This window comes from Drosophila sulfurigaster, chromosome X, assembly GCF_023558435.1.
Source record: "Drosophila sulfurigaster albostrigata strain 15112-1811.04 chromosome X, ASM2355843v2, whole genome shotgun sequence".
In the NCBI taxonomy this organism is placed as follows: domain Eukaryota; kingdom Metazoa; phylum Arthropoda; class Insecta; order Diptera; family Drosophilidae; genus Drosophila; species Drosophila sulfurigaster.
Window position 1 is genome coordinate 9,727,839 of NC_084885.1, and position 22,792 is coordinate 9,750,630.

The 22,792-nt window shown below is 35.9% G+C and overlaps 1 protein-coding gene across 7 annotated transcripts; it reads right to left on the bottom strand.

The window, feature by feature from the left end:
• Positions 1-495: 495 nt before the first annotated feature.
• LOC133849232 (AMP deaminase 2) lies at positions 496-22,211 on the bottom strand. 7 transcript variants are annotated; one of them, XM_062285164.1, is made up of 11 exons: positions 21,597-22,211; positions 7,665-7,809; positions 4,410-4,735; positions 3,779-3,814; positions 2,545-2,660; positions 2,376-2,470; positions 1,857-2,313; positions 1,337-1,791; positions 961-1,255; positions 785-895; positions 496-708 (listed from the first exon to the last, which is right to left on the bottom strand). In XM_062285164.1, the coding sequence occupies exons 1-11, from the start codon at positions 21,715-21,717 to the stop codon at positions 535-537; spliced, it is 2,331 nt and encodes a 776-aa protein (XP_062141148.1). In that variant the 5' UTR covers positions 21,718-22,211; the 3' UTR covers positions 496-534. The 7 variants fall into 7 exon arrangements, with proteins under 7 accessions (XP_062141148.1, XP_062141144.1, XP_062141147.1 ...); XM_062285160.1 differs by lacking the exon at positions 21,597-22,211 and adding an exon at positions 12,324-13,215; XM_062285163.1 differs by lacking the exon at positions 21,597-22,211 and adding an exon at positions 7,947-8,120.
• Between the last annotated feature and the right edge of the window lie 581 nt (positions 22,212-22,792).

The following is a 22,792-nucleotide window of genomic DNA, read 5'->3' on the forward strand; positions in this document are numbered from 1 at the left end:
AAGATTTTGTAATTGAAATATATATAATTTCTCTTTATAATTCGTTTTGCAATGCAGCAGCAACTAGCAACCAACCAGCAGCAGAGCGACAAAAAAAATATATAATTCTACCTACAAATAGACAATCATAGAATATAGTATATCGTTAGATATTTAGCTAGGAGTTGAATTATTGATGCAACTGCTCTGGCAGTTGCTGTTGCCACCGTCAGCCAGCCAATGTGCCCTGTATATAAGTGTTGTATACATACATATATTGTACTTAATTATGTACTTTTGTATTTATTATTTAATGCATGCATGTATAATTTTGGTCTGTCCGGTAATGAATTAAATATTATATAAATTGGTTAGTAGAGAAACGTTTACATAGAGTACGTAATTATGTACGACATTTTTTGTGTATACTTATGCATATTATAAGCAAGCATTTTGTGTTTTTTGTTTTTCTTTGTTGTTGTTTGTAAAGAAAATGTTTTCTTTTCTTTTGTTGTGGTTGTTGTTGTTGTTGTTTTGCTGTGACAAACTAACGCTTTATTTGGCTTCCTTCAAGTGGCATTTTTGATTCACTTTGAATATATTGGTGAGCTCATCCAACAAGGTCTCATAGCGATAGGCGACACGAATCTCTGGCACATTGGTGCGTGTTATATCGTTGCCCAAGATACCATCCTCGAAATAGTGTGGACCCAGCCATTGTTGTTTGATCTGTAAAAAGAAGAGGACGATACAAAATCGGGGATTGATTAAAAATAATCAAAACAATACGATTTCATTGACTTACGTTATGCGGAAAGCCGCTCATGATGACGCTGTTGCGAGCCAATTCACACATGTCGCAGGAGCTGAGCTTCCACACCTGGGCCGCAATGCTGTACTCCTCCATAAGCGGTTCCTGTTGGCATGCATTAGAGATTAGTATTTGATTTTGAATAGTTTGATTTACTGCTCTGTGTTTACCTTGGTGAAGTGAAACTGTAGCGGATCATCGGTAGATAGCGAGATAATTAGACCACGTGCCAAATATTCGGGCAATGGATTGCGATGATAGTTGAGAAAGAGCGAGTTATTCGACAGCGGCGACATGGCAATGCCAATCTGTGTCAAATAGTACAGATACTGCAGCACCGGCACCTTGCGCAGCAACAGGCCATGCGAAATGTTCTCAGCCATGAGGAAGCCACAGACCAAATGCTGCACGGGTCCAGCCTCACCGCAATGCGGTCGCAGCACAAACGTATTCAGACCACGTTGCCTGTCGGAGAACACAAACAAATTGGTATTCAAACTTTGTAGGGGATACAATCAATGTAGGGGATGATAGATGATAACTTACTGTCTGAACTTGTTCAGCACCGTCATATTGGCATACATATAGTAGATATAGTAGGCATATGGCGGATTCTCCTCGTAGGTCCATTCCTCGGGTCGTGGCACATCGCTATCAAACAATGGATTCTCTGGCTTGGACTCATCATCCACCGAATCGAAGCCAATCACATAATGCAAGAAACGATGCAAATTGGGATTTTCATTGGGCTTGTTTGTCGCCTCGAACAGTGGAAGAAAGATGTTGTTGAGTATCTCCTGGAATGATGTCATCATTTTGTTTGACTTGAAGATATCGAACAGTCGAGGTATTTGAATCAGCCAACGTATGTTCGTGCTGTAGACATCATTATCGATGGCCCATTTGGCCAGTTTGTTCCACTCATCCGGTGATTTGCCATAGATCGAGAGACGCAACTCAGCATTCTGATACTTTGACTCCTCCAGATCAAAGGCCACTTCCTAAAAGTGTATCAAATTCAATAATATATGAAATATATCATCATCATAAATCCAGAAATACTTACCTTTATAATTTGTGCAAAGTATTTGCCATTCAAAAAGTTATCCGTCTTGAGAAAGACCTCACGCAATCGCGACTCACCGATGGGATTGTATTTGGAATTGAATTTGTCAAAACGATGGAACGTATTGCGATCGGCGTGCACATCCAACATATCAACAGTTAGATCATATGTGGTCAAGTTCATCGATTGGAACACCTGAGCGAGTGTCATCGGTTTGCCATTCGTATGGGTGACCACCTCGTTGGCATTGTTCTTCAGTGTTTTCTTAATGAAACGCAACAAATGCTTCTGATTCATGCACGACGCCGCATGGATGTGAGTGTCCACCTTTCGGGTGTTGTAAAAATCGCGATGTGGCACCGCCTTCTGGGCGGCAAGTTCGCGCAGTTCGTTAAGCAGCACATGCATCTGGTATTTCGACGACAAATAGCACAGTCGACGATAGCAAAATGATTTTCTATAAACAATCAAGTATTGTTATAAACGCTTTTCTTAAATCTTTCGATATCAACAACTTACAGTGGGCCATCGGCAATCATATTACACATGACCTGCATGTCATTTACGAACTGATTCATGTCCGGATACTCGAACTTGAGTTCGCCAGAATGTTCCTGCAAAAAGGGAAGTATTTGGGAAATTTTAGTAACGGGGGGAGTTGTTTAAAATATCCCATCGACCACCTTACCTTATCCGTATAGATGTGAAAGACGCCATTGAGGGGTTTTATGTGATAGTCCTCGTCCGGTACGAACTCAACGTCCCAGGCATGCGTGTGCTTCACTGGCGTCTGGTTGAGGAGATCTGCACGGATTGCACGGTGTCGGGATTTAGGTGTAATACGGTGCGTATACGTGTGTTTTATGCAATAATACAAAAATACGAGTATTTCATGTAGAGTTCGGAGAGTATCATAATTGTTATTCATTCGATTCGATTCGATTTGATTTCATTTGCACGTTAGTGTTGGTAAACATTGTATTATTATTATTATTGATAAAACTCTAAAACTACAATTAACAATATACTTTCTTTTTCTTTCTACACACATACAGAGTGTTCTTGTATTGGTGTTTGTGCATGTGTGCGTGTGAGTAACGAGATCAGGGTTGTCACCTGACTTGTCTGAGGATCTTTCTGGTGTATTTTCAATGTATTTTTGTCAATTTCCATATCAAAATAACAAAAACATTTAAGTAAGAACACAACTTTGGGGTTAATGACCGATTAACTGACACTTGAGTTTTGGCTTTGTCAGTTTCTTTAAATTGAATGCGATAAAGATCATGCATAATTCAAAAAGATGACAACCCTGGTACAATACAATTGTTCCATATTCGAAAAGGTGATTAAGGTCAAAGGCGTGTTTTATTTCTTGTTGGGTCTCCTACGAAGCAAATTAACATTTTCTACTTCAGGCAGAAGACAACGTGGTGAAGAGCGAAGACAAGGGGGGCGGGGAAGACAAAAGAGAGAAAGATATAGATAGGTGCGTGCAGAGGGAAGGAAAGAGAGGCAGGATAGTGTCCACTGTTAGCAGCAAAACAAGTGTTAGCCAAAAAGTGCGCAAAAAGAACAAATTCATAACAAAAAGCAACTTTCAATGTGGTTAGATTGTTGTGCATGACAAAAGCTGAGCGCTGCAGCACCAAACGAGTGTGTTGCTCTCACAAGAGAGTAACAAAAAAATACACACAAAGAGCGAGCGAGAGAGAGAGAGAGAGGACGGTGAGAACAAATGGCATGGAGCGGCTCAACAACAAATAATAAAAGTGTGAGTAATAATAATATTGAGGCAAGTCAACAAATAAATAATAAAAGAAAACAAAGCGGCAAACAAACAAATGTGTGTGTGTGTGTGAGTGAGATAAAAAAGAGGCGAGAAAAGAACGGAACGAGTTGGATCCGAGCGCACGAATTACCTTTGTAGGTCGCCATACTCTGTTTGCGAATTATGTCTATAAATAAAATGAAAAATATATATATAGGAAATAAATATTTGTACAAAATTAGGCGAAGTAAATCATAAAAGGAAAACACGAAAACCAAGAGTAAACAAAGTATAAGTATTTATATAGTACAAAGAGAGAGATAGAGAGATAGAGATGGGGATAGAGACCTTAGAGATGGGTCGTGTTTTGTGGGTCGTTGTGGGTCGGACTCGTGAAACCATAAATCTTAATAGAACTTACAAAATATGAGGCAGCGCCTAGCGAGAGCGAGAGATATACAACAAAAAAAGAAAGAGAGAGAGAGAGAGGAGAGATAGAGAGAGAGGCATAATACATATGCATTTAAACAGAGTGAAAGAGACGTAACAAAAATATGGAGAAAAGGACTTTTGGGAGGCAGCTGAAAAATAAGAAACGAGAATAAAACGCGATCCTACGCATATTGTATTTACAAAATAATTAGCGATAAACTATCGATTGTATAATACACACATCGCATGTACACAACTTTCCTTTGTCGTTTCTTTTAAGGGGTGCAACACAACACTGGCTGAACTCTGAACTACAATGAACGGGGGACTTGTCTTGACTTGGGACTTACCCGAAACCGATTTAGCCGGCATGTTATCGTAGCGATCCTTGAGACGCACCGTCTTCAGGAACCGGGCCGTTGTTGTGGGAAACGATTGATCCGACATGGCCATGTAGTGAGAGCGCAACTTGAGCGCCTCGATCAACAGCGTCGAGGCACGCTCCAGATCCTCCAGGGGCACACCGCTCGTGTCCTCGCCTGAAACGGACACACGCTGGAAATTGATGTCCGCATCGGTTTCGCGTTTCTCCGTCGACATCTGATCATCGGAATCGGGACTGCTCTCAGAATTTGGGGTGCCGGCATAGGGCACAACTCGTGGCACAGTCGATTGCCTAACGGAAGAGTAAAGAGAGTAAAGTGTGGCTTAGCAAAAGAAGTTTTCCTTTTCATTTGGTGCGCAGTTGCACACCATTGCTCCTCCTGGGGTTGGTACTCGTAATGACGGCAGAAGCTATAGCTATCATCCGCAAACGACATGTTCGACTCCTGAGCTTTGGCTGGCGAATGCGTTTGTGTTTTGTTTGTGTTTTGTTTTATGGCGGGTCACGTTTCAGGTCACTTGACCAATGATCGATTGACCGATTCACACAATTCGATTCGATTCGATTCGTTTCGATTCGAGGAGAATTCGCACGCGATTCGGATTCGATTAAGGGGGGAAAACAACAAAACAAAGATGGTTGCGTAGTTAATTTGCAAAGCTATTTGCCTGACAAATATTATAAATAGCCGGCCAAGCCGGGCCGGGAAGGAAGGAAGGGGGAAAGGGGCAAAATGTTGTTGTCTCTGTGGTAGGCAAAAACTTTATGAATCAACATCAATCATTTTTGATGTACGGCAATCATCCAAGTCGCCTCGCCGTTGCTCAAAACCTAACACTTGCACACGACAACAAACTTGAAGTGTGTGCCAAAGCCAAAAAGTTCGGCCAACTTTGTCGACGCTTGGCGTGTGACACGAACACGAACACAACTCGTTTCTTTTTTTTTTTTTTTTTTTTGAGGTCTGGGTCTGAGGTAAAAAAAATGTCGAGGAGTCAGTCCTCAATGTCAGTGTAGGTCGTTGTTGGACAGCTCGATGTTGAGTCGCGTCTTTTTAAGGGAGGTAAGTCGAATAATTCGAATCCCGAATCCGAAATCGAATCCGGCGTAGTTGACTTTCTTGCCACAAACTGCGTGTGCAAGTTATATGGATGCACAAATTGTACTAAATGTGACGGCATCCAAAAACACTCAAATTGGTAGCAAAGCTCGTGGCGCAAAACCTGCGATGTTTCTCTGTGTGTGTGTGTGTGTGTAGGTGTGTGTGTGTGTGTGTGTGTGTGTGTGTGTGTGTGTGGTGCTTCCATCATTATGCCATAAGCCTCAACGTGGCTCGCGGTCATGGTGGCCGCCACCATCGCCTAATGCAGTTCCATTCAAAATCAAAACGTGTCGTTGCCATCTACGCTTTGCACCACCTGCACAGAGACACACAGAGAAAGTGAGGGAGAGACAGAGAGAGGGAGAGGGAGACTTGCACCTCGGTGCTGCGGTGTCCATCTGTCCTTGTCCGCTGGGTCTGGGTCTGGCTGTTTTGCTTGGATTAGCCGCCCCAAAACAATGTGAACTTGATAATTACAACGACTGCACATTCATGTTGTTGCCGTTCTCCGTTCTCAGCTCTTTAGTCAGTCCCCAGTCGTCGTTCATTACGACGCTATTCAAAATCGGAGCGTCTCTTATGACCCAAACAAACAGACAAACACAACACAGAAATTGGAATTACGGCATTGTTGAATTAAGAGCTTTGATCGCGGTATCAACTTGGATGATTTATTTGCTACAACTTTCTTCCTTAACTTAAAACCTAAAACTCTACAGAATTTGGTTGAGTTGTGGTCAGGATTGGGATAAATTAAAGCATAGTTATATTAAGAGCTTTGATCGTAGGATCAACTGGGATGATTTATTTGCTATCAGAATCTATCTATCATGAAGACCTACATCTCAGAGACTATAAGAGTTAGTGATGATATATACTATATATGTATATATATACTAGTAGTAGCTGATAATCTGGTATATTTTGCATTCGATGGTGTATTTTTAAAGTAGTACTCTTTCAATATACCAAATATAGTCTTTGGTATACCTTTAGTATTTGTTCGGTATAATAATCTGGAATATTTCGCATTCTATGGTGTATTTTAAGTGTAGTACTTTTGGTATTTTGGTATTTTTTGGTATATTACTCTGGTATATTTAGCATTCTTTAATGTATTCTGAATGTAGTACTGTATAAATATACCAAATATAGATGTTCATATATTTGTTAGTGTTTTTGTGGTTTATTAATTTGGTATATTTTACACTCTATGGTTATTTTGAATGCAGTACTATATCAACATTCCAAATATAGCCTTTGGTATATTTGAAGTATATTTTGTGGTATAGTATAATTAATAGTGCATTGCTTTTGCTTTTATTCTAAATGGGTAGCGCGTATCTCACATTCGAGAACACTCTAATTTAACAGTCTTAATTGTTTTTTTTTAACTTTAATCTACAACTAGAAGGAATTGGGATAAATTACAGTATAAGTTAAACATCAAATAATTGAAGAATTTTGCTAATTAATTAATTGTAAATTTACTACAACTTTTGTTGTCTTTTATATTCTCATTTCTTTCTTCCCTTTCATACTAAACTTTCACCTAACATTCTGCTTTAATGTCAACACTTCCTAGCTAAATTTCCTTTTATCTTTTGTATTCAAATTTCTTTCTTCCCTTTCATACTAAACTTTCACCAAAGCTCTGTTTTAGTGTCAACACTTTTAAACTGATCCTAGCTTAGTTTTCAACTATCATATCTTAACATTTGATTTTAAAAGACTTTTCTTAACCTTTTAGTTATTCTATGCTGATTATAAAATCTTTACCTATTCTATGTTAATTATTAAATATTGATTTGTTCGATATTCGTTATTTTTATACCGAAAAATCAATTGTCTAACCATTTCTAAAAAATTCTGAGTGGAACTTTTTTCTGAACTATTTTTTAATTGGCATCTTATAGAAATTAACCAATATTATTTGTTACTTCTTAATCTTTCATTATACAGTTTATATACATATACATTTTTCAATAATTAATTCTATACTAGTGACTTATAATCACTATGTAAATTGAGCATTATTAATTTTTATGCTAAAGATTTTTGTACTCATTATGCAAATTGAACATTCATAATTTGTATAGTAGAGAGTTTTGTACTCACTTCTCATTGAGATGCCGTTGGATTTGCAGCTTCTTTTCAATCTGTTCAATGGGAAATTGAGGTACTTCATAAGGTGCCGAAATTTCATTAGTTAGCTCATTATCAGCATCGGGCTTATCAGCATCCGGTGAATCGGTCATGTCGCCTGCAATGTATAAACAAATTGACATTTAATTGCTGTTGAATATGCACTAAAAACACGGCTGATTGCAAATGATGATAACACACAAGTTCGAAATAAAAAAAAACAAAACTAGTTTCGAAATCAAACAAAGAACGTACAGTCCGTCGTTTCAATTCTTGTCTCATCAACAAGATCTATTTCGTTTTCGTTATCGTTTTCGTTGCCAATGTTGGGCTTCTTATCGATAACGTTGTCGCCAAATAGCTTAACGTCCACTCTCAAACGATGTGCACTGTCCATGCGATTGAAGTTCATAACGTGGCCAACAACAACAACAAAGAGCAAACAAAACACAAATTTATATGCGACGAACAGATCTCGGGAATGGCAAAACGCTTGTAACCCGAACGAAAGCTGGCACTTCAATGACTGCGACTGCGATTGAGATTGAGACTGCGATTGAAACTGACACCGACACCGACACCGACATCGACATCGAAACTGTATCTCTCGATCCGAAACCGAAGCCAGAGTCGGAGCCGGAGACAGAGACAGAGACGATTCCCTGCGGCACTGTTTTCGAAAACAACAAACGACAAATTTGTTGTTATGAGCATGCTCACAATTATAAATTTCGAAAAATAAATAAAGACAAAACAAAATTCAAACGGCTCTCGGGCGAAACCTGAAGAAGCGCAGCTCTCAAAACAGCAGGTGGCGATAGAGAAAAAAAAAACAATAAAGTAATACGAAGCTTAAGAAGGAACGAACTGACGATACCCTTTACAATATTTGTGGTAAACTTTTTCATAATATATATTGGAAATAGTTGAAGTTACGAAAGATGTGTGTGTATTTTTTTTAAAATTAAAAATGTCATTTCTAAAAAGAATTATTAATATTATTCACACTAAAGTATTAATTCCAAGTATAGTATCTTAAAATATGATAATCGAATATCGAAGATTTGTTGGCTAAAGTAAAATTTTCTGAAATTTAATATTGAAAAGTAATATTTATATTTTTTATACTAATATCTCAATTCCAAGCTAAGTATCTTAAGATATGAAAACAAAATAATAAAGATTTCTTGGCTAAAGTCTTTGTAAAATTTTCAGAATATTAATGCTAAAAAAGAACTTTAAATATTATTAACACTAACTTTTAGTCTCGGTTATAGTTGTAGTAGCCAAGTGTTTTTTTTTTTATATGTAGAATATAAAGTATGATTAATATATTTAAGACTAATATGTTGATTTCAATCGTATTATTTTAAGTTATGATAAGAGAATAACGAATATCTTTTCGCTAAAGTGTTTTTGTGAAATGTTCAGAATATTAATGCTAGAATGTATTATTAATACTCTTGAGACTAATTTGAAATCTCTTTTAGTTATAGTTGCTAAGTGTTTTTTTTTTTAATTAAGAATATTCATATTATTGACACGAATGTTTAATCTCGGATATAGTTAGGTGTCTTTAGATTTTTTTTTTTAATATTAGCAATACCAATAGAAAATAGTATCATTAATATAATTGACATTAATTTTTAGACCATATCAATTACTATATTGAATATCGAAGATTTCGTTTGTTTTTCCAAAATAGCAAGACCTAACAGTAGAGGGTATAAACTAGCCATCATTATATTATTTCGAAATTCGTCAATTCAGCAAATGCAAATCGGATTCTATAGCTAAGTTGATCCACTGAGAGAGTATAAGAGGAAAGTAAGACAAATGTTACACTGTTTACATATTGGAAATCAATACGTGCCCAAAAAAAAAAAAAACAAGTAAGAAAGCTACAGTCGAGTGTACTCGACTCTGAGATACCCGCTACCCATTTTTAATAAGGGCAAAATATTTTGCGGTATTTTTCTCAAAATATACCAAATATACTGCAAAAATACTAAAAATATACCGAATGGTATATTTGGTATATCGACATAGTACCGTATTCAAAATATACCATAGACGGCACAATATACCAGATTGTCGGCCAAAGCAACTAAGACCCCTAGTAAGTAGGCGTTTTTGCCCATACAAAAGTATTTCTTTAATAACTTCGACAATTTTTATCTGATCGCAACCAAATTTTCAGAAATCATAAATACTATAGTTATTATTGTATATACCAAAATTCGGAACTCTCACGCTTGTGATTCGATTTTTTTGATTTGCGGGGGCGGAAGTGGGCGTGGCAAAAATTTGAAACAAACTTGATCTGCGTGCAAACATAACAAATGCTGTCGAAAAAAAATTATAGCTCTATCTCTTATAGTCTCTGAGATCTAGGTGTTCATACGGACGGACGGACAGACACACAGACACACAGACGGACAGACGGACATGGCTATATCGTCTCGGCTGTTGACGCTGATCAAGAATATATATACTTTATAGGGTCGGAGATGCCTCCTTATACCTGTTACATACATTTCCTGCCGGCACAAAGTTATAATACCCTTCTACCCTATGGGTAGCGGGTATAAAAACTAACTAACCAACCCACACAAACACAACACACAACACACATCAAACATCAGACATCGATGGCATCCCGTTGAGAGTAGAGAGTAGATCAGAGATAGTGTCAAATCGAGTCCAATGGAGATGTGTGTGGAGATAGTTGTCAGCGAGAGATGAGAGCTGACAAGCATCCACTTTTCCTTCATTCTTTTTTTTTTCTCTGTTTCGCACTTTAAATGATTGACTGAGTGCATGAAAATGATGCAGCAACAAGTAAGACTAAGCTACACTATCAAAACGGGTTCAGTTACGCCGAGAGTTGAGTGAGAAAAAAGCTTAGCTCAGGTGCTAAAACATTAATTAAGTTGTTTATGAAGCAAAAAGTGAGTTAATTGATGCTTTAGAATCTGTTAGAAGAGGCAAGTTTTCGAATATTAGTTGGCTTAGTTAATAGAGTTAAAAGTTAATTCCATTTTTAAGCTGAAAGCCAGTGCTTAGTGTTAATTTTAACTATATCCAACCTTTTTAAATGTATAATTTCATTAACAGAATTCATATAATCAAATATATAGAGCTAGACTCATATATTGTTCGTCAAGAACAGTGGAATCAGTAAATTTGAATCCCAAGCTTGTTCATTTAGATCGTTCCAGTTCCATTGTCATTCGATTAATTTAGTTATTTTCCCTCAACATTATACTACTATATAGTACATTTTCACTCCAAAGTCAGAATCACACAAAGAAACTTCATTTTTACCGCACGCTAAATCGCGACTGAAAATAACTAGAATGGGACTCATTGGAACTAAATAAAGGAATCATAGTTCAAGCAGTTCAAATTTAACTATTGAACTACGTCACCAAAATGAACTACAAAGCACAGATTTAGTTGTTGAATTATTGAATTGTTGTAGTTATCTACAGCTTAGCTGATTTGGTATAATAAATGTTTCATCCTTGGGTTATAAGGTTTAGCAAAATATTTTTCATACATTTTATAGCGAAGACTATTTTCTACAGCAAAGATTTTTATATGTATATAGAACTCAGTTGATTTTGTATAAATTTGTGTTTCTTTAATAGGTTGCAATGGTCTTGAAAATGTATTTTTATACACTTTATATTGAAAAAAGTGTGATTTTATATATTAATATTAATGTAGTTATTGCTATGCTGATTTAGTATAAATTTGTGCTTCTTCAATGAGTTAATCATTAATTTTCTTGACTAGTGCAAAGTTTCTACGCATACTTTATAATGAGGAAAGTCTTTCTTCATATATTGATAGCATATATTATTTGATATAATACATATTATTAGAATTATGAATAAAGCAAAGTATCTTCATTAGGAGAACCGTTCTTCATATATTGATATTAATATATGTATATTAGTTTAAGAGGTTATAATGATATTGAATAAATCTATTCTCATAATCATAAAAACCTTTCCACACATATTGTTGTCGTTATGAATTTGTGCTTCTTTAATGAGTTAAATAAATCGTTAATAAAGAAAAGTATCTTCATAAGAAGATCCTTGCTTCATTTATTGATATTAATTATGTACATTAGTTTATTAGATTATAATAATCTGGAATGAAGCAATGTGTTCTAACTGAAAACCTTTCCAGACATATTAATATCGAATGTTTGTTAAGAATTTGAGCTTCATTAATGGGTTATATAAATCGTGAATAAAGAAAAGGAGAACCTTTCCTCATATATTGATATTAATATATGCACTTTAATTTATTGGGTTATCGTGAATAAAGCAGGATATAGGTTATAATGATCTCGAATGATGCCGTATACCTCTACTATAAGCTTTCTGCGTGTAATAGATTGAAAACGTTTCTTATCAATATGCGAATGCAGTTATCGCTATGCGTTGGGTGCCAATTTGTTTGTAGCGCAGTGTTGCCTCTTCAGCTCTTCACGCAAACAGGTGTGACACTAACAGGTGTCTGTGTGTGTGTGTGTGAGAGAGAGAGAGAGAGTGAGAGTGTGTTGTCTGTGGCAGCAACTACTGAGTGGTGTTGTGTACACAGTTTGCCACTTACAGTTGCAACGCGTCGTGGTTGTGGTCAAAGTTGTTGTCATCGCCAAGCGGTTCGCCTTGAGCAATGTTTGAGGCGTTGGGGCGGGGCCATCGTAGGAGTCAACGGAGAGGCCTTTAGTGTTGTTGCGACGTGACACTGGGACCATAACCTCGGCACTGGGTTCGGTGAGGATGTCATCGAAAGAATCGCTATCAGTTTCACGGGGATTCTTGCCATCGGAAGTGGTGCCGATAATGCCTCGGTATGCCATGCTGCCTCTGCTGCTGCTGCTGCTGTTGTAGAGCAATCGATTGCCACAGGTCAGTCGCCGCAAGAATACGCCGTACAATATAACGCCCGGTCGCCCAATTGTTCTTCCTCTTCGATAATTTCAGTATCCCTCACGTTCGAGGGTTGAAGCCACAGAGAAAGACGGTGATAGACAGAGACGGAGGGCAGGACAAAAACACTTGATTGATGCTTCACACACACACACACACACACACGCACACACACTCAGCTGTTGTGGCGGCTGTGGTGGTATCGATGCCGTAGTATTATTATCGAAACTTGCGGTATTATTCACATGCATTCACAATTTTGTTCATTGTAATCCACAAACAATTTTATGTAATATTTTGAATTTTGTTTTTTTTTTGTGTTTTTGTTTTTTTTGCTGTTGCTCTCGCTCAATTGTAATTTGTTTGTTATATATTTTTCTCTATTTTTTTTTCTCAGATTTTGACACTTCACAGCGAGTGTTTTTTTTTATTTCGATCACGTCGTCGTTGCCGTTGCTTGTTGTTCCGTTGTCCGGTTCGTTCTGTCCGCAGATTAGATAGATAGGAGCGATAAAAATTGAAGATGCAACGCAATTGGCAAATCTACGCACTAATTTTTCACTTTTGGATATGTGTTCTGTTCTTTGTTTTGCCCCTTGTCAAATGGGAGGCGAGATTTGTTCATCTAAAGTTTATACATTGCCTAAAGTTTAGAGACGGGCGCCAGAGCGAGAGCGCAATATCGAAATGGGGTCGAAAGCTTTCGCTCTCAGTGCATATTCAGTGCGCTCTCCCGCTCGCACTCTTTGGTGAAAAGCTTTTTTTTTCTCTGTTCTCTGTTGTGTTTATTATAATTAATACGTTAGATCCACACAAAGTGTTTATCTATAGAACATTTTCACATATAGCAAGTCGTATGTTGATTAACTTATCTATTAACAAATTTCTGAACGTGCGCAAAAAGATAGTATAGAAGTAAAAGATCTGTTAAGATCCCCACAAGTATGATTGGTCTACTGATAATGATCCACTTATCATCAAAAATGTCAGAGTAACTTGTAAACTGAAGGTTGAAATTAGTGATAATGTTCAGTCTAACGATGTCAAAAAAAAAAAAAACATATAATCATTCGAAACATGCAAGAAATAGTAATACGTTGGAGTTTCATTTCAGCAATCATTATTCTATCAATCCTTATTACATTCACTTAATTTTGTTATGCACTTTAGTTCTCATATTGTTGCAAGCCTAATACTTAGACATTTTTGTTATAGTAACATCAATATATATAACATTAAATTAATTCTATGAAATTTATTATTTCATTTCCAAATTTTAAAGTGTCATTATTTTAGTTTAATGTTATTTTAAAATGATTTGCTGTTAGTATTTAACTGTTTAAAGCTTGGCTATTTGTTTTGGCTATTTGCTTTAAGTAAATTCAAGTATAATTATATATTATTAGTAGATTTTAATTACAAATAATTATATGCATTTACCCCTTTACATAATTTTCACTTAACAGCACTGAGCGGCTTACTTAAGAGCTCATATTTAGCTAGATTGCACACTAAAACTTGCTTACTTATGTATGTATGTATATTCACCAAAAATAAATGAAAAAACACATTCACCTAAGTATAAGACTGATTCTTATACGTATTTATATTCACGCTCATAAGCACAGTAAAAAAATACGAAAAAAAAAATGCAAACACTGATGTATAAGACCGACTCTTATATTTGCATTTTTCTTTTTTGCACAGCAGGCGAAATAAAGAAGAAACTAGGATGCGTGAGTCACTTACACCAACACAAAGAAGAACTTGCTGCAGCAGCCGAGTGTGAGAGCGAGATGAATAGACTGTATCATATTTTTTTGTTTGCATTTTCTCAGGAAAAAATTAAGAAACAGAAACTGCGCTTTAGCTTTATCCACACTTGTAATTGAATAATGGAAGGCTAATTGGTAAATTACAACTAACTGGCAAACACAATCCACAACACCTACAAAAAAATAACAAACAAAATGACATTTCACTTTTATGCTTAGCTTGTGAAACAATGAAAGGATGCGCGAATCACTTACACGAATACAACGATGAACTTGCTGCAGTAGATGAATGTGAGAGCGAGACAAAAAGACCGCGCGACTCTTTTTTTCATTTTCACAGAAAAAAAATTAAGAAACAGAAACTGCGCATTAGCTTTATCCACACTTGTAAATGAATAATGAAAGGTGAATTGGTAAATTATAGCTAACTTGCAAACACAACACAAAACATTTAAAAAAAAAGTAAAAAAGCATTTGGCGATATATAATCTGTAGCACAAAAATTACTAACAATTCAAACCGAGCGTCGTGCTTTCGCGGACAGTTTTCGTTCAATACTGAGAGCTGAAAATTCCTCTAGGTCTAGATTGGAACATTTAAACCCACATTGCTAAAGGATATTTTGCTCTCGCTATGCTAGATCAAGCGCCACTCACATGCAAATAAACATACATATATACATACGTACATAGATACATACATATGTATATTTGTATATGCATGGGTGTTGTCTAGGAAATTTCCTAGGAAAATTTCCTTCGTCACTATGGGACATTGCTGTCGGAATTGACCAATTTGAACAATGGTACATATTTATATACTTTTATGCATAATTTGCCCACAAGTGTATGCTTGCAAAATCTTTCAATTTAGTCATGAGGGGGAATTTTATTATTCCACAAATATCAAATAACAGAAAATTGCACTATATGTGCTAATGCTCATTATTTAACATTTAGAAAATGCAATTGGTTTGCTGCGATATTAAAAAAGGCATCGACAAGCATCTTTCAAGTTAGACTTTGTTGCCCTCAACATTTTGGCGCACTCACACACATACAAACATGCGTATGCACGATGTCACAAAACGGTTAATTGGATCGTGACAAAGCAGACAGTAAAAAAATCCTTTTTTCAATGGGTAAAGTGGCTCCAAATCTCCCTTGGGGGAATTTTTAGGGCTCAGTATTGAACGTGAATTGACCGGGAAAGCACGCCGCTCATTTTGTTAAGTTAATAATTATTGTGTTACGCATTATAAATCGCCAATTGTTTGTAAATTTTTTTAAGTGTTGTGTATTGTTTTTGCCACCTAGTCGCAATTTACCAATTCATGTTCTATTAATCAATTACAAGAGTGGCTAAAGTTAATGCGCAGTTTCTGTTCTTCTTCTTTTTTTTCTCTGAATGCAAAAATGCAAAAAGTGTCGCGCGGTCTTTTCGTCCCGTTCTCACATTCGTCTACTGCAGCAAGTTCATCGTTGTATTAGTGTAAAGTGATTCGCGCATCCTTTCATTGTTTCACAAGCTAAGCATAAAAGTGAAATGTAGTTTTGTTTGTTAATTTTTTTAAGTGTTGTGTATTGTGTCGCAATTTACCAATTCGCCTTCTATTGTTCAATTACAAGTGTGGATAAAATTAGTGCGCAGTTCTGTTTCATTTTTTTTCCTTTCAAATTGCAAAAAGTGTGGTGCAGTCTATTCGTCTCGTTTTCCCACTCGGCTGCTGCAGTTCGTCGTTGTGTTGGTGTAAGCGACTCGCGCATCGTAATTTTTCTTGTTTCGCATGCTATGCGAAAAAGTGTGCAATATAAATATAAAAGTCGGTCTTATACGTTCGTGTGTGTTTTTTTTCTTTCCTTTTTTTTATGTGATTATAAGTGTGAATATAGAAAGTATAAGAATCTGTCTTATATGTGTGTGTGTGTTTTTTTAATATTTATTTTTGGTGTTTATAAGTGAAGTTTAATGCATCTTAGGTGAAGATGAATTTTAAATATGGATATCTGCAGTTTTGTTGAGCATGTAAATAAAGGTGAGTAATTACAAGCTTTTTTTTTACATATTTATATGCCTTCATCTTCTTTGCCCATTTAATGTACACCTATTTTTTGGCATCTCACTCTTATACGATAGTCTCAGCTTAGCTTTCTCTTTGTCATTAGCAACTTAAGCATGCTCTCTTATTGATTTTTTTCGTTCAATTCGTTCTCTTAAATAGAAAGAGTATTCAGAAGCGTGTCCTAAATATCTATTTGCAAAAATTCCCCATTGATAAATTTTGTATTGTTTATAATTTATTTATTTATAAATACATATATAATGAGAGAGGGGAAACGGTGTGGATAAGTGTGTGCGATATTATCGGCGACTATCGATGGCACTATCGATTGCTCAAAATTAACTATAGTCGAATATCGATTGCGCACGCTATCGATAGTTGGCCACTTCTAGGCTATATAATTAGTATATTAACCTCAAAATCCTCCCCCTATTTCCGAATCTGCTGACTCAGAAAATGTACAAATTCAATCTATCCACAAATATTCTTATTTTCTCCAAGAACATCTGTTGCCTCTCTATATTATTAAGATCGATTATTTACATTTTTATTTAAAGCAATAAAACGATATTTATATTTAGACTTTATATTTGCAATACTCTCAAAAAAAGTGCTGGTTTTTTTCCTCTCGAGGGGCTTGGCGTAGTTACAAACACACGTAACTTGGGCACTTAGAGCCAAATACAGTAGAAGCAAAGCAATCAATGCTAATGGCTTTAACAACAAAGTGGAAACTTTGAAAGAGCCTAACATCAAATTTGATCAACGGTTTGGTTTGTTGATGACAACAAGTCTATCAGAATTAGCATGCAGATGATAACGAGGCTAACCACTCAGTCAGCTATAGTATTTATTGCTCTATGTGATGGCTCTATAAGTAAAACAAATTCGCCGACAGAATTGCAAGTCATTACAGTTCATTTGCCTTCTTTCGCGGACAATGACTACTAAATACCACATAGTATATTAGTATACTATATAAATACTATATATGCGGTATATACATAGTACGTAAACAAAATACGACGGCGGCGGCCTCTTGAAAAGCTAAAACACACAATAGGTAAACACAATGCATGGCATCGTGAAGTGTAGTCAAGAATTGTTGTATTGTCGAAAGATGATAAATTAGTTCCACTTTGAAAATGACAAATTAATATAATAAAAGTCACAAAAGTTTTGTACTGAAAACTTTATTTTTAAAATTAAATTACGGCAAGGCAAAACAATCAAATTAGTTATAGATATGGATAATATAGAATTTATTTAAATGTTGTTTTCGAGTTTAGCCGGTTCTTAATTTATTCCACAACACTTTTGTTTTTATTGTTGGTAACTAGCCTGAAGTATTCACAATTATTTAACGATAAATGGTCGATTTTTATTTGATTCTTTGCATTATTTTGCAAATATATAAATGTTATGATATACACATGAAGAGTTCAGTTTTTTTTTTGTTCATGGTCGTTGTTGTTGCGTTTATTTTTGGCTTTTGTTGTTGTTGATTTTATTGACCGAATTGTGGGCTTATTAATTGCTGCGTTTTGTTTTCGGTTTTAGCTGTGTGTGTGTTTTTCGGGCACTTTGCCATTTGGCCATTGTCCGCTTTTCAATTGATTTTCATAAGAATGTCAACTGTCACAAGTTCTCAAGTTGGCCCCAAGAGAGTTCCCTTCGTTTATATTTTTTTTTTTCATGCTTTTTACGGTTTTGGGTCAACTGGTCATTGCATAATGCGCAACTCGAAGGAATTTGTAAGGCAAGGAATACCTATTATTATTCTTGTTTTTTATATTGTCGTTGCGCTTTTGCTTCAACGAATCCGCGAAGTAAACTGATTTTTCCTTCGAGCAATTGTCTAACGCGGGGTCGAGTCATCACGAAAAATCAAATAAAAACAGAAAGAAAAGTGAAAATGACAAATACAAATGGGAATAGCTTTTGGAAATACCCAAACACAAAATCCGATGGAGTATAACACACAACGAAGATCAAATACTCTAAGTTTATGCCATGAAATTCATGATACTTAAATTAATCATAATCGTGCTAAATAAATCGTTGACGTCGATGTCGAGCAATGCAATTAATTAATTTTGCGAAAAAAAAAATAAAATTGCTTAACATTTTCTTCGAAATTCCCAACAAAGACTAATGATCTGTTTATAAATGTATTCTGGCAGCTGACAATGAATTTATGCACTGCAATTTACAAGATTGCAAATTTTCACAATTCGTAGAACTCCGAGTTATAGGGTATCACATAAATGGAGCAACAACAAAGTTTAGCAATTGATTTTTGCGTGACTAAGTGCAGTTAGATTTTTTTATTTTTTCGGCAAAGAGTAGAAGGAAAGAGAGCAAGCGCAAGAGAGAAAGTGAGAAGAGACACAGAAGAAGAGAGAATGAGAACACAAATCTGATTTTTTTTTCGCAGACTTACGAAAACTTGAATAGAAAAGGGGGAAGCAGAAAGAAAAGATTGAAAGCTATGGCGACATATTGTGGGAAACTTTTGCTTGTTGTCGTTTTGTTGTTGTGTTCTTCTAATTGAAACCCTGACCTATGCCTAGACGAAAGCCAATCGGCTCTATCAAAGTTTCCTATCGCTGGCGTAGTATGTATTAGCACTTCCCATACATACATACATATGTATGTATGTATGTTGTTATTCTTGATGACTATTTCAAAAAGCTCAATTAGTTGTGATGAAATACATACGTACATTGGTACGTAGGTAGATGACTTGGTGTGATGATTCATCGTGTGAATTGCGAATTTGAGCGCGAATATAAATAAACGTGTAGTATATCATATTTAACATGTTAACAGCTGATGCAAATGTGAAATGACAAAACTCGTTAAATGTAATTTATGCAAAGTTTATTGCACACTTTCGCGACGCACTATTGCGCATCGTGTAAACGTAATTGCCCATGAAATTAATGATTCTAATTGGTATCCAGCTGCAATATCGTAAAATATATATTTTTACTTAATTGGAAACTCGAACAAAATGGGGGCGAGTTTATCTTTTCGATATGGATTCGAAATATTCGAAATGTATTTTATGTATGAATCCTTAAAAATTTACTTGCGACCAGACAAACATTTTAGAGGTTATTTAAGAAATACTTTTGTATAGGACTGACGATTTAGTATATTTTGCTCTCTATGGTATATTTTCAATGTAATACTATGGCAATATACCAAATGTATATTTTCACTGTAGTACTATAACAACATACCAAATGTAGTCTTTAGTATATATTTAGTATTTTAACGGTGCTTTGACTAACGATTTAATATATTTTGCTTTCCACGGTATATTTTCAATGTAATACTATAGCAATATACCAAATGTATATTTACATTGTAGTACTATATCAATATACCAAATGTAGTCTTTAGTGTATATTAAGTATTTCAATCGTATATAAATTTAGTATATTTAAAAAAATTAATACCACACTGTTTGGCTTTTATTCACAATGGGTAGCGGGTACTTCTTGAACTTCTTGAACTAGGAACTACAAAAATGAATTTTGACTAAGAAAATAAACTTATTTAAACCTGACTTCTTAGCTGCATTTAAATTGTGCATTCTTTTGAAATTATGAATAATTATTGGGTTAATCAAAGCTTCTTAATGATGTGATAATTGAAGGAAAATAAGGAAACCCACGCGTCTCATGGGAAACATTTTACAGTTTCTTATGTGCGCACAGTTCAATTATAATAAATACGTACTCAAAAACATATAACAAGATATGTATAGAAACATATGTACATATATACATATGTTGATCTGGTTATTGAAATGATTACCAGCTGCTACAAAATGCCAGGGGGAATAATGCATAATGTGCTTGGTAGAAATGTTGGCTTGTTGTTTGTTATTCATAAGGCTTATTTATAGCCACCGCCAAAGAGCTAATGATAAGCTCCACGTCAGAGAAATTTAAGGGGCGCTGATAACAGACGCATACACAGAACGAGAAAGAGTGGAGTGGGAGGGTAGAGAGAGCGGGGGGGAGACACTGAGACTAAGCATGATAGTTTGCTGTTGATTAGCTGTGGTTTGTACTCCATATTTTGTGAGTCTTTTTTCAAGCATCCCATAAATCGAGCAATATAAACAAAATACATACATATATACAGAGCAACGCGGTGTTTTGTGCCCTAGATAAGATTGTTGTTGCCTTGCCAATATACAATACAATATGGTATTTTTTTAAAGCTGACTAAATGTGCAAACACAGTCAACAACTTATTGACATTGTGCTGCATAAACATATATCCCTTCTACTCTATCTATTTACCAGCATATACATATAAAGTATATATATATATACCATATATATATCCATAATTTGCGTTGTGGGCTGTGCGTGCACCATTGGCATCCAATTTTCTAAATGGCTTTGCTCAGTCTTTCCAGTTTGGTTTTTTTCCTACACTTAACTTGTTTTCCACACATAATTTCGTTGATTACTTGAACTCGACTCTATATATACCTTGTAAACAGCAGCAGAGATAGCGCTCACATAGTATTATTTGCCAATTTGCCAAATTATCGCAAGCAGCGGCGCATCCTCAATTCAAACCAAATGAAATCAACAAATCGACAGCGGTTGGATTCCATTTACTGCGATGTGGAACAAAACGAATGCCATCCACAAAGATGTCAAAAAAATGGTAGCATCTTTAATGGTTGGCAACGCCAACTAAACAGAACAACAGTTAGCAACACTTGCAGTCGAGTGTAAAGTATGTGGGATAGAAAAAGAAAGAACGAAAGACAGCGAGAGAGAGAGAGACAGTGCAATATAGCATGCCTTAGCTGAGCGCATAAATAATTGCACACGCAATACGGCGAAATAGCCCCAGTTTGGGGTCGTAGCACTGTTTTTTTTTTTTCATTTCTGGCCAACGTGTCAGAAGTAAAACATTTTATATGTACTCGGTATTGTTGTTGCCTGCCAATGACCAGTAATTAAGCCGACATACACTCACACTAATGTATTCTGTACATTCCATATACGCATGCTTAAGCAATGCACACACATACACACACACATACGAAGTGAGTGTATGTGTGTTTGTGTACACTTACCTCCTTTGCGCTTTTCAATGCGTCTCATATCCAAGCCCATTTCCATGTCCATTTCAATATCTGTGTCAAAGCCAAAGCTGCGATAGCCCTTAGCGCTTAATGCATCCGCATAGCTTTGCATCCTAACACACCCACACACACACGCACACCCACACACACCGGCTTTGCCTTTTCAGTTGGGTTTTCAGTGATTTGAGCTTTTAGTTTATTTTGTGGTTTGTGGTTTGTGCCTTGAACTTGGAACTTAGTTCTGAGTTTGTGCGGTGGCGTCACCTCTGGCTTTACTTTTCGCCTTCGCCTTCAGCTCCTCCTTCTCCACTTCTCAAGCAATTGCAGTTTCTTTAAATTGGAAATGTTGTGACGTCTTAGTTTTAGTTTTCGTTGTTTTTTTTGGTTTTGTTGCACTAAATGTGCGTAGTAATTGTTAATACAAGAGTTCAACTCACATACACAGACAAAAAAAAAGAATCACGCAGAGAGTAATATGAAAAGTAGCCGGCACTTGGTTTAATACAAAGAACGCAAAAACCAAAAACAATAACAATAATACTGCTTTGTAATGTGCGAAATTAAATAACGGACACTGTGTTTGCCTCCTCTGGGCGCTTTCAACTTTATTTTGCGACTGAGTCCAGTGTGACCGCAAGCTAAATCGGCAAATATACTACACCACAATTACAAGTTGCATGCACTGCAAAATCGTATATTGGTATATACTAAAAACGTGTATTAAATGGCGCAAATTTTTGAATGGCTTTTTGCATTCGTGTTTATCTATAAAATTACATACCGTACATACAAATGTTTGTGTACTATACGAATGACGTTTTTGTGGTTAGGCAAAATAAGGATTTTGGACTAAATTCATAAGCGAAAATCAAATTATGACACGAAGTGTGACAGCATTCTAAAGCTTGCAATATACCAACAAAGGACTTTTATCAAGAATTTGTAATTCTAATTGGTCATACTGACTACAATTTTCAGCCTGGAAAGTTGTTCTGCCTTGCGCATCGCGGTGTTGCCACCCTTCAAACAACAGCGTTGCCCATGTCTATAAAAAAGAATGTAAATAGCCTTATCGTTATGAAAACTTTGGGGGTGAAAAGTGGCAACTCTTGTTTTTCCGTTAGAAGCTGAAAAAAGCAATTGACAGAAAACAATTTGAGGCTTCTTGTAATGTAGTTTATTATTTT

Excerpts from the sequence above, each read along its gene's own strand:
- LOC133849232 (XM_062285160.1), bottom strand. The coding sequence starts at position 12,573 with ATGGCATACCGAGGCATTATCGGCACCACTTCCGATGGCAAGAATCCC. Across the intron at positions 3,815-4,409 it reads GCCGGCTAAATCGGTTTCGG|ACATAATTCGCAAACAGAGT; the intron begins GTAAGTCCCAAG and ends TTTTATTTATAG. Across the intron at positions 709-784 it reads TGAGCGGCTTTCCGCATAAC|ATCAAACAACAATGGCTGGG; the intron begins GTAAGTCAATGA and ends TTCTTTTTACAG.